Source organism: Saccostrea cucullata, unplaced genomic scaffold (assembly GCF_032062105.1).
Source record: "Saccostrea cucullata isolate Sc308-1 unplaced genomic scaffold, CSIRO_AGI_Scuc_v1 ctg725, whole genome shotgun sequence".
Classification (NCBI taxonomy): domain Eukaryota; kingdom Metazoa; phylum Mollusca; class Bivalvia; order Ostreida; family Ostreidae; genus Saccostrea; species Saccostrea cuccullata.
In genome coordinates, this window is record NW_026918555.1 from 88,976 (window position 1) to 103,746 (window position 14,771).

At 33.3% G+C, this 14,771-nt stretch overlaps 2 protein-coding genes across 2 annotated transcripts in view; one reads left to right on the forward strand and one right to left on the reverse strand.

Annotated features, from left to right (window-relative positions):
• The window catches only part of LOC134267782 (uncharacterized), a 71,131-nt gene extending 62,809 nt beyond the window's left edge, over positions 1-8,322 (reverse strand). Inside the window, exon 1 of the mRNA XM_062750002.1 lies at positions 8,255-8,322. The gene's annotated coding sequence lies outside the window, so the exon portion shown is untranslated. The remainder of the gene's footprint in view (positions 1-8,254) is intronic.
• On the forward strand, positions 45-13,981 carry LOC134267841 (uncharacterized). Its single transcript, XM_062750057.1, has 18 exons — positions 45-434; positions 3,409-3,451; positions 4,236-4,468; positions 4,924-5,069; positions 5,242-5,358; positions 5,627-5,682; positions 5,970-6,055; positions 6,308-6,401; positions 8,402-8,504; positions 8,641-8,730; positions 11,048-11,135; positions 11,238-11,378; positions 11,532-11,671; positions 11,757-11,846; positions 11,952-12,074; positions 12,158-12,255; positions 12,396-12,514; positions 13,407-13,981. The coding sequence occupies exons 1-18, from the start codon at positions 338-340 to the stop codon at positions 13,691-13,693; spliced, it is 2,151 nt and encodes a 716-aa protein (XP_062606041.1). The 5' UTR covers positions 45-337; the 3' UTR covers positions 13,694-13,981.
• Positions 13,982-14,771: the final 790 nt, after the last annotated feature.

Here is a 14,771-nt window from a genome sequence, read left to right on the forward strand (position 1 = left end):
TTTTCTATTTTAAATCAATAAATGGAGGAGGGGGGCGATTTTCTCCTACATTCTGTATTTTTCCATGTTCCGTACTTCTTTGGAACACATTCCTATTTCCAAATTCCTGTCTTATTGTTTCAACAAAAACACTGAACAGGCATGAAAGTTTGCTTGAAACGAAACAGTTAAAAACAAAAAAGAACTGTTTTCCGGATATGTGTTTGCATTGGTTTTCTTTTATACATGCCAGAGAGGACTTCCTACATGTGTTAATAACATTTTCTGAATGCACGTGGTGAATATTTTTAGATAATCCTGTGATTTTTATAATTATTTTGTACACTTGAATCCAAAAATGGGCAGAAAAAGAGATCCAACACAGGTAGTAAAATCTGGACCAGGCAGAAAAGCCCGAAAACAGCAGCCACCTACTTTTAAGGGTCTATTAGAAGGTATGTGCTATAATTCTCTACAGTACTGAGATTTACTTTAAATATAGATCTGAAACATAGACAGACCTTGTAATTTTGATAAATATTTTAGGTAAAAATGTTCTTTTTGTCTTAATTAACAAAAACATTAAAAAGAATCAAATACTGATTTTTTTTTCCGTTTTCCAAAGCATTTTTGCTAACCAATGGTCACTACCTCCTCATAAACCCTTGGCGTATGGTCCTGACAAAATAAGGGATTGTTTCATATGATCACAATTCCAACCGTATGCACAGATTGCATCATTGACAAAAATAATCAAAACACTGATACAATATAGCTGCTGACAATATAGCTAGCATCTTCGCTAGCCAATTGTTTCCGATCCGATACTTACTCTACAACTTCGCAGCCAATCAAATTCGTTTGCGCAAGTTTTAAAATTTTCAGCCAAATCCGCCAAGGGTTGTAGAATAGGTATCGGACTGGAAACCCTTGGCTAGTGAAGATGACAATATAGCTGCAGAATTGTAGCTTTATGGTTTAATTTATATATTACTCTTTCACCACGTTACTACTGATCCCATAATGCACAAAATGTGCTTCATTCCCAAATTCCAGACACATTCTTAAACCAATTTGTATGTTTTAACCCTTTATATTGCCTCTACAGGGGATAAACTGGCTTGATTTGAATTGTCTGGGAAAATGCTGAAAATTCTAATTCAACCGAGTTTATCGCTTGAAAAATGACTATAAAGGTTAGGGAGGTGTGTAAAATACTGTAGAGTACTTTTTTCGTGGGGTCATAGTTCCGCCGAATTTCAATTTCTGTTTAATCCGTGGAAAGAAAATTATGTGGATTTTTTCTAGATTGTCACTATATGCCTTACATTTATATTAAGTACCCTTGGACAAATTACCCCAGAATATTTGTGACCGCGTACATAGCGTAAATTAATACCACGCAGAAAAAAGTACTTCTACAGTATACAGATAAATTATTTAAAAACCTGTCTATAAATATGGAGGGAAATTAAGATATTGGATGGCACCATATAGCTTTTCAAAGAATGGCATATGGTATCTAACTTATCTTATCATGCTTATGGATCATTGTTTACGTGTGCTTCTCATCTCCTAAGATTAAAGAGTCAAGATATATCCTGAACCCATTTACGAAAAACAATTATTGCTGATTGGTCAGACAATGTCAATCAACTCCAATCACAACTTGAGAGAAAAAAACAAATTTTTTTACACTGTTGTCCTAGGAGAGTAGCTCTTCAGAAAACTGTGGCTAGCAAAGATGTCTGGGGATCCAAATATCAAATTGTTGCACTCCTATCATTGTACAGTCAGGGGCATAACTCAAACAAGTTATTTTCAAAAATAACTCAAATGAGTTATTTTACATTATTTCACACACACAAATTTTTTTTTGAAAAATAACTTAAATAAGTTATTTTTATATCCTACTTGGACATTGATTTCTTGGAAATTTCGTGTTTCCTGCCAATTTGCATTGCATTTTGGGGTTCCATTATGTAATACTAGATGGAGTTCAACGACTCCAATGGAGTACTGGTGAGGAGGTAGTGATAAACAGCATTTTACTCCTTATTTTGTGGTTTTATCCACATGGTGTATTTTTTATGTCCAAATTTAATCATTAAATAAAAAAAATTACCCACTTTTCCCAAGACTTTGAACACTTTTTCTGCATTGAGCAAGGTTTATATTTAGTCAAACATTTGTTTTCGTCTTGGTTCACGAGCAAAAACCTTTGGTGCATGGGGTGTGAATTTAGGGAGGAATAACACAAAATAACTTAAATAAGTTATTTATTTATTGAAGCTATTTTGGAAACATAACGTGTTTGAGTTATTAAGGTTGGGAAAAAGTAGGTTTTAGCAAAGAGAAGTAACTCATTGAGACAAAAAAATAACTCATTTGAGTTATTTTTGAAAATAACTTGTTTAAGTTATGCCCCTGACTGTTGTAAGGAATATGCCAATCACATCATCTTAGGCCTCTCTGTGTGAGGTTGAAAAAAAAACCTTGGATATTTAACATCACTGGATGTAACAGGGTTTGACTCAACTTTAATAACTTGTACTAGACCAATCAGACTACTTTTGATATTTTAATTAGCCCCTGACCATAAAATCACTAGCCCTAACCAAACATGCAAACTTGTTTATTTTAATCGACAATTTTAATGAGATAACCTCTGAACCCATATTTAAAAAAGACATCTTCTGTGCATGTCAACATTTTTGACAGACTGCTATATGTTCAATAGTTCCAAGCCAATTGAGTTATCCAAGTATTATAAGCCTTGAAGAACATATATGATTATCTTAAATATTAATAAATTTAAATCTGAACTATTAATTTTTTTTAGTAACCATATTGAATGATACTAAGTGATATTAGATTCAACTGACTTTTCAATTACTGCCATGACTTTAAATAGCAATAATTTTGTTTATGCTGAGAATTTTTTTCTCCTTTATGAGATATTTAGACACTTATCTACAGAAGTATGATGAGACATGGAAAGTTATTCCCATTGCTCATTGCCTGTATTATAAGTGCAGGTTGATAAATGTTTTTTGTCTCTTTTTTTATACCTAATGTTTTTTTTTTTTTTTTTCATTTTTCATTTTTTTTTAAATTTGGATCACCAAAGTTGATTTATAATTATGACAAAAATACATTCCTTAACCAGTATAAAAACCTTTGTGTGTATATAATTTTTAATAAAACTTCCTCCTAAATTTCAGGTCTTCAGCTGCTTCTTTGTTACTTTTTCAGTTTTAATTATTGCAAGCCAAAGGTTTCCATTCTTTTTTCAAAAAAGAATCTATAATATTAAACATTGCCTCACAAAATATTGTATCTAAAAAAGAATGCCTACTTCACACCTATACATGTATTTAATTATTAAGATATAGAAATTGTAAAGTTATATTGTTATTTCATTTGCAGACTCTACAGAAACAAAAAAATTAAGCAGTAGACAGAAGAAAAGGTAAGCTGTATAATTTGTTGCTGTTTATTTTTACTGGTGAGTCCAGAACAGCTTATGCAAAAGTAAGGTACTGGTCTTTGTCTGCCTGTAAAGAAAAATACTCCTCATACAATTTTGGTCTGATTTAATGCACAGATCTGGAGGGGGAGTCTTGACCTTTCTTCCTGAAATTTGCAGAGTAATTAAAATTCATATACTAAACCAATTGCAGACCTTCATTGAAAACTTGGTTTTGTGTTAAGTTGGTATGAAAAGACATAGGTATGAAGCTTTAGAAGTCAACAACTACAACTACACCCCCCCCCCAAACTCCAAGTACTACTCTTTTCTCCTTTGTTTTGAAATACATGTACTTGGAAAAAAATTATTTGCACAAAAAGGCATGATGTAAGATTAGTCACATTTATAAAGAAAGATTCTCAAACACAGATTCAAATTTACCCCGGTATATCAGGAAAGGATGAAGTACATGACTGTATATGACTGGAACGGGAATCGAACCCAGGACCCCTGCATTAATACAGTCAGGTACTCTACTAACTGAGCTACCCAGGCTGATATCCATGACCCAAACCATTCCTCCCTCCTTCTTAAATTGTTTTTGTCCTTGAGAACACAATGAAACTTCTTATTTGCCCCTAGCAGGACTTTCACATGCAAGTCCAGGGATGGTCAGTGGCACCAAATCTGTAACAGGTATTCCATGAGGGTACACAATATCAATGTTTAAAAAGTAGATGCAAAAATTAGAGTAAAATTCTAATATCTATTCGTGTAATTTTAGATTGAAAAAACGGGACTTAAAGAAGCAAGAACTGCTTACAAGAAAAAGAGAAAAAGAAGAAAGTTTCCTGAAACTGAAGGCCCAAAAGCAACTCAAAAATGAATTACAGAAAAAGCAGTCAGTTCCAAACAAAGACAATAAGAGCAGCCAAAATACTGATGGAAGAAAGAGGAAGCTGGTGACAGAGGAATCGGATGAGGAAGAGGAAGAGGAGGACGAGGAGGAGGACAGTGGTTAGAGATTCAGATTTAGTATTTTAAAATATAGCATGTTTTGACTACACTTTACTTTTACGTCTGGACAATACATAGGGACTTTTTTAAATTCACAGAGAGTGATGGATTTCAAGTGATTATATATCATCATTATGTATATATTTAATGTTGAGAACAAACATTTTTTGTAAAGATAGACTTAAGTCCAAACTTATTTTTTAAATCATTCTTAACAGTGAAAATGTTAAAGCCATATTATAAAAATAATTAAAATGTGTAAACAGAACAGAGCATATTCCAGAAAACAAAAAATACTAATTATTTTATAGTATTTTTTGCAAAATAAAAAGAATATATGTTTTGCATTTTTACAAAATTAAGTTAAACATTTCACCAGCCACCCAGTCTGAGAGTGAATTATTGGATTCAATTTTTATGTGCATTGCTAAAAAATGTTTTTTTTTTAAATGAAGCTGATGAAGATGACATGGAAGATGATGATGATGAGAGTGAAGATGAAGAAGAACAAGTCAGTGAAGATGAAGAATCTGATGATGAAGATATCGAAGGATACACTGATGATAATAAACTATGGTTAAAACCTTCCAATCGGAATAAGGTACGTTTTCATGACTAATTATGAATCTCAAAACAAGGAAAAGCAGAGTATAATTGAACAAATTGAACATGTGAGGAGCTTTTTAACCTGATATCATCCAATTCTTGTGCTAATTCTTTAATGATTTGAGTGAAACTTTTAATTTTTATGTGTCTGTGCATCATTACAACAGGATGCTGAAGACAGTGAATCTGAAGGAGAAGAAGAAAGTGATGATGATATGGCTGATGAATTTGATAGTGATGATAGTGATGAAGAGGAGGAGGGGGGAGATGAAAGTGATGAAGGGGTAATCATCCTTTACTTTATATTTGACATGTTCACAAATTTCTCCGTAATGGCTTACTATTTTGGAAACTTGCATATCTTATGGCAATTTCTAAGTTAACACTTTAAATTCAAAATTTTGTTTTTAGTGGTAAGAAAACATACAGAAGCAGAATTGATGAAAATTTATATACTCATTTGGGTTTTATATTCACCATTAATTTGTTCATACTTGTAGTTTTATTGAAAAAAAAAATATAGAGAACATTAATGATTTATATATTTTTTAGATGTTACCCATAGAAAAAGCTGCAAAGAAGTTAAATAAAAAGCAGGAGAAAGAGAGGTAAGGTTTCTACACAGAGAGGATTTGGTTACAATGCGGATTGTAATGAAATGTTTGATATTTCTTGTGAAGTATTTTAAATTTATATAACGCCCTTCCTGTGTTATAGAATTTGATCACATGACCGACTTCATGTCATACCCCAATGAAACCCTACAATTGATGTTATTTCTTAAGTATTATTTTGATGTTTTAAAGTGTGATGTAGAAAATTATGATTAATTATAATTGTATATCATATACTTAATATGACTTTAACATCTATGAACTACTAATTTACTGAACAGAAAACTGGCAGAAGCAGAACTTCAGACCAACATATCAGAAATGGAGAAGTATACTCTGCCCAGTGGACAGGAAATCGAAAAAGAAAATATCCTTTTCTGTTCTCAGTGATATGTATTTCTTGGATCAATAAGGATTTCAATTAATGTGTAGTACAAAATGATGTACAGAATTGTTTTATAAAGAAGAGTCTATATATAAGTTATTGGTCTTATAAAGAGAATTTCAACCTTCCATTACACAGAAAAGGTTCATTCTGACATGGAAGAAAAAAAATGGTAATTTAATTGGAAAATTGGAAACAGTACATTTATATGCTCTCTGTCCTTAACATGTTTACGCCAGCAAATGCCAGACCTGCAGCTGATTCAGCAGAGAATTAAAGAGGTTCAATACGTACTGGGGGACTTTAAGAGTAGAAGAGAGTCAGACAGGTAAGTATTCAGTGACGGAGATTGTAGTGAAGTATTTTCAGTTGCTGTTAATGATCAGTATCCCCCAACAAATGATGATAGGGGGATCCTGGATCACATGTCTATCTAGTTCTATATCTTTCCATGTTACTTTAAATTATTTTTAACACTGCACTATGTACCCAGGTTTTGAAATAACTTCAGAATATAAGTCCTTAAGGTTTATTATTACCATTAGATATGATACGACCCTGAAACAAGAGGCCCATGGGCCACATCGCTCACCTGAGCACTGTGCTAAGATAAAAACCAAAAATCAGTCCATTTTTGGAAAGCTTCAAATACATGTAGTGCTGACCTGCCCCTAAAAGGGGGAAGGGGATGGGTGGGTTATGATTTGAATTAACTTGAATCTACACTTACTAAGGATGCTTTCATATTTCAATGACTTGCTGTGGAATTTTTCCCTATGAGTTTGAACTTTCATCTTGGGCCCACCCTACCCCCGGTGGTCATGATTTAAACAAACTTAAATCTACTCTATCTGAGGAAGCTTCCATATAAATATGAGCAAGCATGTCTTTGTTCTTAAGAAGATTTTCAAAAATTTTTCCTATTTATTCCTATTTAAACTTTGATCGTCTATTGTGGTCCCACACCAACCCCTGGGGGGTCAGGATTTGAACAAACTTGAATCTACACTACCTGAGGATGATTCCATATAAATATCAGTCACCACTCAAGGCTTTGTTGTTCTTGAAAAGAAGATTTTTAAAGATTTTTCCTATTTAATCCTATGCAAAACTTTGATCATCCATTGTGGCCCCACCCTACCCCTTGGCTTTATCATTTGATCAAATTTTGAATCTACATGTACACTACCTGAGGATGCTTCCACATTAATTTCATCCTTCTTGGCCCTGTGGTTCTTGAGAAAAAGATTTTTCAAACATGCAACCTAAGTTTTACTATTTCTTGATTATCTCCCTTTGAAAGAAAACGGGGCCCTTCATATGAACAAACTTGAAATCCCTTCACCAAATGATGCTATGTGCAAGTTTGGTTGAAATTGGCCCAGTGGTTCTGGAGAAGAAGTCAAAAATGTTTAAAGTCTACAGGCAGATGGACTACTGCACAGACAAAATGTGATCAGAAAAGCTCACTTTAGCTATCAGCTCAGGTGAGCTAAAAAGGTCATTTAATCAATGTCAAGGTCACAGAGTTCAAAAATGTCAAATTCTGAAGGTATCTGTTATGTCAAATTAAAAAAAAAGATAAATCTTTGAATGGAAGAGCATAAGAGATAATGATACTTTGCTCACACGTTCATATAAATCTAGGATTTGGTCATGATTCTATGACTTAATTATTTGGACAATGTCAGCATCTTATGACTTAGAAATAAATGTTCATTCAATAACCGGACCATGAAATTTTACGTTGGACTGTGGATGGTCATATTTTTCATACTCAGTGTGCATGTGACCAGAGGTGTAACAACTTTAACTTACTCTTTAGCAAGAAGCAGGCATTGAAATTTAAGGATGATTTTCTTCAGTAGTTTAAGAAAGGTACTACAGGTTATTTTAACGTATATACAACTGTATTTTATAGTCACCCTAGAAGTACCGGTATGTTTCAGTTCTGTTAGTACAGTTCTAGCTTTATAGGTTGTTAAGTATACTATAGTATACATCTTTTTTTCTTAAAAAAAAAACTGTGGACCAGTATTTTTGGTATTTTAGATATATGTATGTAGTGTAAAAATATGCAATATCATTTTTTTTTCACAAATCCTTGGCTAATTAAAAGATGAAACTTCTTACTTCATTAACAATACAAATGTAAAACATTTTTTTCAAGACACAACATACCCTTTCTTTCTAGAGATGCATTCAGAAAATTTCTTCCTGTTTCTGCTATTTGGGGTTTTCTTATATATGTACATGTAAATACAAGGAAGTAGCAGTGCATGTGCATGTATCAGAGATTAAAATAGTTTTTGTTTTTATTTGCTACAGAAGCAGGCAGGAATACTTGGATCAACTTGTCAAGGATCTGTGTGCTTATTATAGCTACAATGAATTCCTTATGGAGAAACTACTACAGCTGTTTCCTCATGAGGTAAAATAGAATTTTAAAGGAAGTAAGGGTCGATCAAATAAATTAAAAATGTCATAGAATTGAACTCAGTGTAAAATTTCTTTTTAATTAAATCTGGATTAAAATTAAGAAAGAAGTTGTCATTGATGTGTTTCAGATCTCAGAATTTTTGGAAGCCAATGAAGTACAAAGACCTGTGACAATTCGTACAAATACACTGAAAACCAGGAGACGGGACCTAGCACAGGTATTGTTTTAACTAATACCCCATTCATACGACATGTTTTACATACCTCAGTATATTTTACACATAAGTAAATTTACTCACGTGTGCAATTTTTGTCGTATGAACGGATTTACTCATATGCAAATTCTGCACAGTGGAGTAAATTTACACCTGGTCAAGACTAGGTGCAAATTAACTTTTGCATACCTTTTGTAGCAAATTTTTAGTTCATGTGTGTAAATTTTGTCGTATGAACACGCAGCAAATGAACTTATGTATGTATTTTGTTTTGTTTATTGCATAAATCTACATTCTAAGTGTTGTTTCGATTGTGTATGCATTGGTACGTAAAATATTAGTTGGTAAACTTGGTGGCAAAAAGGAAAACTCAAACAATGAGCCATTATACCGTATAAGTAGAATTTTTAGCGAGGATTTAATTTTGGCATTATTAGCGAGGGTGCTGACATCGCTAAAATTGAATATCGCTAAAAATTAACTGCATATTATTTGCAATAACTTCTTTAGTAAGCATTTCAAAATCGCTAAAATTACTTCTCGCTAAAAATAAAATACCAGATTTTAGGTAGAAATCGCTAAATTTGCGTCTCGCTAAAATTCCACTTATACGGTAATATATATCTCCTCGTGATAAATTTTCGAATTTGCAAAAATGAGGGCATCTTGCACCCTTTCTAGCAAACTTTTGTATATATCTTTAAAGATAATAGTTGTGGTCGCTAATAAGTGCCCTGTAGGATCAATAAGTAGTGCCCTTACTATACAAGTTGTCTCCTTTGGAATGCTCCGAATCCATGATGGGAACATGCATTCCATCATTTGTACAAGCCCAATTACCGTTTAGCTCTTGATAACTTTCTTCTACCCTTCTTTAATCGAGACGAGCTACTCATATATAAGTCAATGTTACAGGAATTTCAATAAGCTCGTTGAAAATAAGAATTAGTATGTATCCTCTTTGGCACATAACACCATAATGTCCAGAGGTTCATGTTAATTTCTTTTTCACATAGTTTTATTGTTCAAAGAATTTTTGAGATAGATCACTTTTGGTCTTCTTCATCTTTTTCATTCTCCTTGAAAATACATAATTAGGCAAAAAAAAAAATTAATTTCTTGGTTCTCAGGCCCTCCCTTATCTCTTCCAAGGGTGCCTCATTGACCCTTTTTATAGCTAAATCAATAAAATATAAACACCAAATCACCTCCCTCATCATTTTTTGAGGTTTTGTACAATGTAAAAAGCTGCCTCATCATGTTATGAGGGCAATAAAAAAGAAAAAAATGCCTCCCTCCCTCATCATATTTCTTGAAAAAAGGCCTGAGAACCAAGTAATTAATTTTACATGGACTTACATGACTGAGCTTTTTCACACTAATTGTTAGTCAATTGTGTATACATGTTCACTGAATTGATGGATTTTTCCGTTATTTCCCGATCATGACAATGAGCACACGGCAGGTGTGACATGTTGGCAGGGGATGCTCACTCCTCCGTGGCACCTGATCCCACCTCTGATGTTTTGGAAGTCCGTGTTTGCTCTGCTCCTATTTTGTATTGTTTTATGGACTTTGATATTGAATATTGTTCGTTATCTCCATATCCTTCCTGTATCATATTAAAGAGGATATTTTATAATGGCCTCACACACTTGATGTACTGTAGATTTCCCAACACCAAAAAGATTCCAAATCGTCTTATTTCTGCTGGATACGTCAATCAGTAGATGGCAACAGTCATCCTTTTTTTACATCCTACTGCTCTTACAGTAAATAAAAATTTTAATAATATTTTTTCTTTGTGTGAAAATTCTTATACCATTCTTTGTCCTTAAAACATTATTTTCCCTTTTCAAACATAGTCTTTAAGGAACATTCAAAAGTTAGGTTTTTACCCAAACAGTAAGAAAATACACTTTATCTATAAAAATTCACAATTTTGAATCTGTCCATCTCCTTATTTTAATATGAAAATATAAGGATTTACTAACAGTACATAAATCTGGCCTGAACGCATAGCAAATTAACTTTTACTTACGTGTGTAGATTAACTTATATGTAAATTTGCACACATAAACAAATTTTCGTCGTATGAATGGGGTATAAGATTTCCACCTACCAGTACATACTTTAAAATTGTCTAGTTTTACACAATCAGGAAAAAAGTATGTCTAATACCTTGAATTGAAAAGAAGCTTGTACTAAATTTTTAATACATTAGTACAAGTAGATCTACGTGTGTATGTTTTTTTTATAGAAAAAATTTTTGTGGTATTGTAGAAATTGTAATAATGACACTTTTTTACATTTAAAAAAGGCTTTGATCAACAGAGGAGTGAATTTGGATCCCATTGGAAAGTGGTCAAAAGTTGGACTAGTTGTGTATGACTCACAGGTGCCCCTAGGTATGATGTAACAAGAAAAACTTGGAAAATTGTATGTTTCATAAAATAAAAAAAACAACACAGATTTAGCTTTATAGTATTTGTGACCTGATATTTTCCTAGGTGCCACACCTGAGTATCTGGCTGGCCATTACATCATACAAGGAGGATCTAGTTACCTACCTGTCATGGCCCTGGCCCCCCAGGAGAACGAGCGAGTTCTGGACATGTCCTCAGCTCCAGGAGGAAAGACAACTCATATTGGTATGTGAAATCTCACTATTTCAGTATTAAAAGATTATCATGTATTTCCAGTCAATCTGGTATTACCGTATTATTCTTAGCTCAGACATATGCCATACAGAGCTTTAAAGAATAAAATCACTGTAGTGGTTGGTATTTATTTCTAAATTCCAGCTGCTTTAATGAAGAATACAGGGGTGGTGTTTGCCAATGATGCCAACAAAGACAGAGCAAAGGCAATAGTTGGCAATGTCCACAGAATGGGTATCACCAATACTGTCATTTGCCATTACGATGGAAGGAAATTCCCCTCGGTAAGAGGTTGCTCTGTCACAGCATCATTTTGTATTAATGGAACTTTCTTTGAATCGGTTTACAAAATGAAATTATTTTGTCCAGGTTATGCATGGTTTTGACAGAGTTTTGTTGGATGCTCCATGTAGTGGGACAGGGGTCATTGCCAAGGATACAGAGGTCAAGATGAATAAGGTCAGTTGGGGTCATCAGTCAGGTCATCTTCTCGAACAGCACTTTATTTCATATCCAAGCCATGTTGAAATAGGTTAAACAAAATATCAATGATTTTATTTCCAGGATGAAAAAGACATTCAGAGGTGCTCCCATTTACAGAGAGAATTATTACTGGCTGCCATTGATTGCTGTGATGCCAAGTCTAACACTGGAGGATACATTGTGTACTCCACCTGTTCTATTCTTGTGAGTATACAACCCTTAAAATCATGAAAAGATCTCTAGAAGTTATGGTAATAAGTTATGTATGTGTATGATTTATTTTCCAGGTTGATGAGAATGAATCTGTGATAGAGTATGCACTAAGCAAAAGAAATGTCAAATTAGTTCCCACAGGGCTAGACTTTGGCAAAGAAGGATATGTAAAGTAAGTGCTACATGTAGTACTGTACCTGTAGATTTCTTTATTATCATTGTGTTTTGAAAAATTCCATAATCTGGTGCATTTGGAGTTTAAGAACACAATGTCTATGTTTTTATTTATTGAATTTTCTTTTGGATCATCAGCTTTGAGAAACACCGATTCCACCCCAATATGAAACTTACAAGACGGTTTTATCCTCACACACATAATCTGGATGGATTCTTTGTTGCCAAACTGAAGAAATTTTCAAACAAAATTCCAGGTGATTTCTAGTTTACTTCTATGTGGAAGGTTCTTCTTCATACAGTTGTTAATATCGGTATTGTCAAAGATTTTATACATACACTTTTAGCTTTAATTACATCTCAGTAACAGAAACTGAATAGTGTAGTGTTATTTTCTAATTCAAAAGAAAGTAAAATGATGCAATTTTTATTTCTCCCTTATAAGAACTCTGAAGAATTCTTAGGTTTCACACAAAAATTATCTTTACAAATGTATAGACTCTTGTATGAATTTCTTAAGAGTTTAGGCAAAAGACCTCAGGCATGCTACAGGTGTAAGATTATGCTACAGTGTATTATTAGTTACATAGTCTTTTAGTGACAGGGTATGGGATGATACCTGGTTAGTAAATTTCATACCTGGCGAGGCGGAGCCGAGTCAGGTATGAAATTTACTAACCAGGTATCATCCCATACCCTGTCACTAAAAGACTATGTAACGAATTTACCCCACCGATGAAACATTTAAGTTTCATATGTAGTTTATAAAATGGTTTTCTCTGCTAAATGCTTCGTCGCGCTTATACTGTGCCTATTATGACGTCACGTTTTTGTTTGTGACGTAATACATCGACCGGGTATAGATTTACTGACAGGGTATGGATTTACAACTGACCGTGTATAAGTAATCCACCGCCTTCACGTGACAGACTTCAACCAATCGTAAGCCAGAATTTCACGGAAAAATCAACAGAGGTGGGGTAAATTGAATTTAACAGTACTGTAGTAGCTTCAAATTATATCATCTTTGTTTTTTTCCTAATCCTTTCCAAGTATGGTTTCTCTTGATAGATTAACCCTTGAGAAATATTTCCAGTAAATGATTATTATTATCAGAGTTCAAGAAATTTCAAATGATTTTTATGACAGGCGAGGAAGAGAAAACTCGGGTTGCAGCTGAGATGGCAGAGTCTGTGAACATTTCTGATGAGGGCAAGAAAGAAAAGGAGGGAGAGAAGGACAGCAAACCAGCTGAAGACAAGAAGGAGGAGGAGTCACCAGTCAAAAAAGAGAACCAGAAAAAGAGAACTAATAAATATAACAAAAAAGACAATGGAAAAAAGACCTTCAAACCTGGCAAATTCAAAAAATTTAAAAGTGGTGATGGAAAATCAAAGCAAATGATGCAAAAGAAGAAAGCAAAGACAAAAAAATGAATCTAAGGTTTATGATATTACAGTGAAAATTTGGAAAACGATCAGATTGTTATCATTTATGAGAGACATGATGGTGTACGTGCTAGCACGTAAAGTAAAGGAGACTTTAATTTGAAACGTACATATTCATATCAAATACATGTACAGACAAGCCATTCTGTAAAAATACAAGTAACATTCATGCATCACTTTTGAAAATAATCTTGTAATATGATGATCATGAAGTAATTATGCATTTAGGGTACAAAGATTTCTTGCAAGAATCAATGAATAAATGGTATATTTGAATATCCTGAGACCTTTTTAAAAAAAATTAAATGGCAGTGTGAAGTGCACAATAGTAATGAAGAGAAGAGGTAAATTGTCTATTTTAAGAGGATGTTCTATTAAAATTTATTTCCATTAATTTGCTAATAACAAATTTGCAAACAAATTCTAATCATTGGAACTGTTGATTTATCACCTCCTTTTGCTTCTTATTGAAAGCTCTGGCAGTCACTACCAGGTACCTAAGTTTTACTTCTAAAGTTGGATGTAGTACAATGCAAGAGATTACTCCTAAATATCTGGCATTTGCCAAAGGGTTTTTAAAGTGATTTTGATATTAGATGTGCAAGAATACCACCATATGAACATGATACTTGCAATTTAAATTAAATATCAAACTCACAACTTACCAATTGCACTATGCTTTGAAATTTCACTTAGAAAATACCACTCTACACTTTGATTCAGGTCTTACAAGATTTCAAACTGCTTGAAATCAAAACTTACTTTGACAATTTGATCAAATGTTTTCACAAGACTTTATAATACATGTACATGAAAATAATGAAAGCAATATAATGTTGCTAAGATGTGCGTTGGACATTAAATTCAATTCGCATGTTTGGAAAATCAACCCGAGAACGTTGCCTCCATTTGAAGATGGCAAATTTCCACTTTTCAAAGTGGCCCAGCAAAGGCCTGCATTCTGATGTTTTATATCAAAATTGTGTTTTAAAAAAGCCAGTAAAATGTCAGATATTTCCGACCAAAAACAAGTGTTCCACCAGTTCAGCTATCAGTCCTGTGGTTC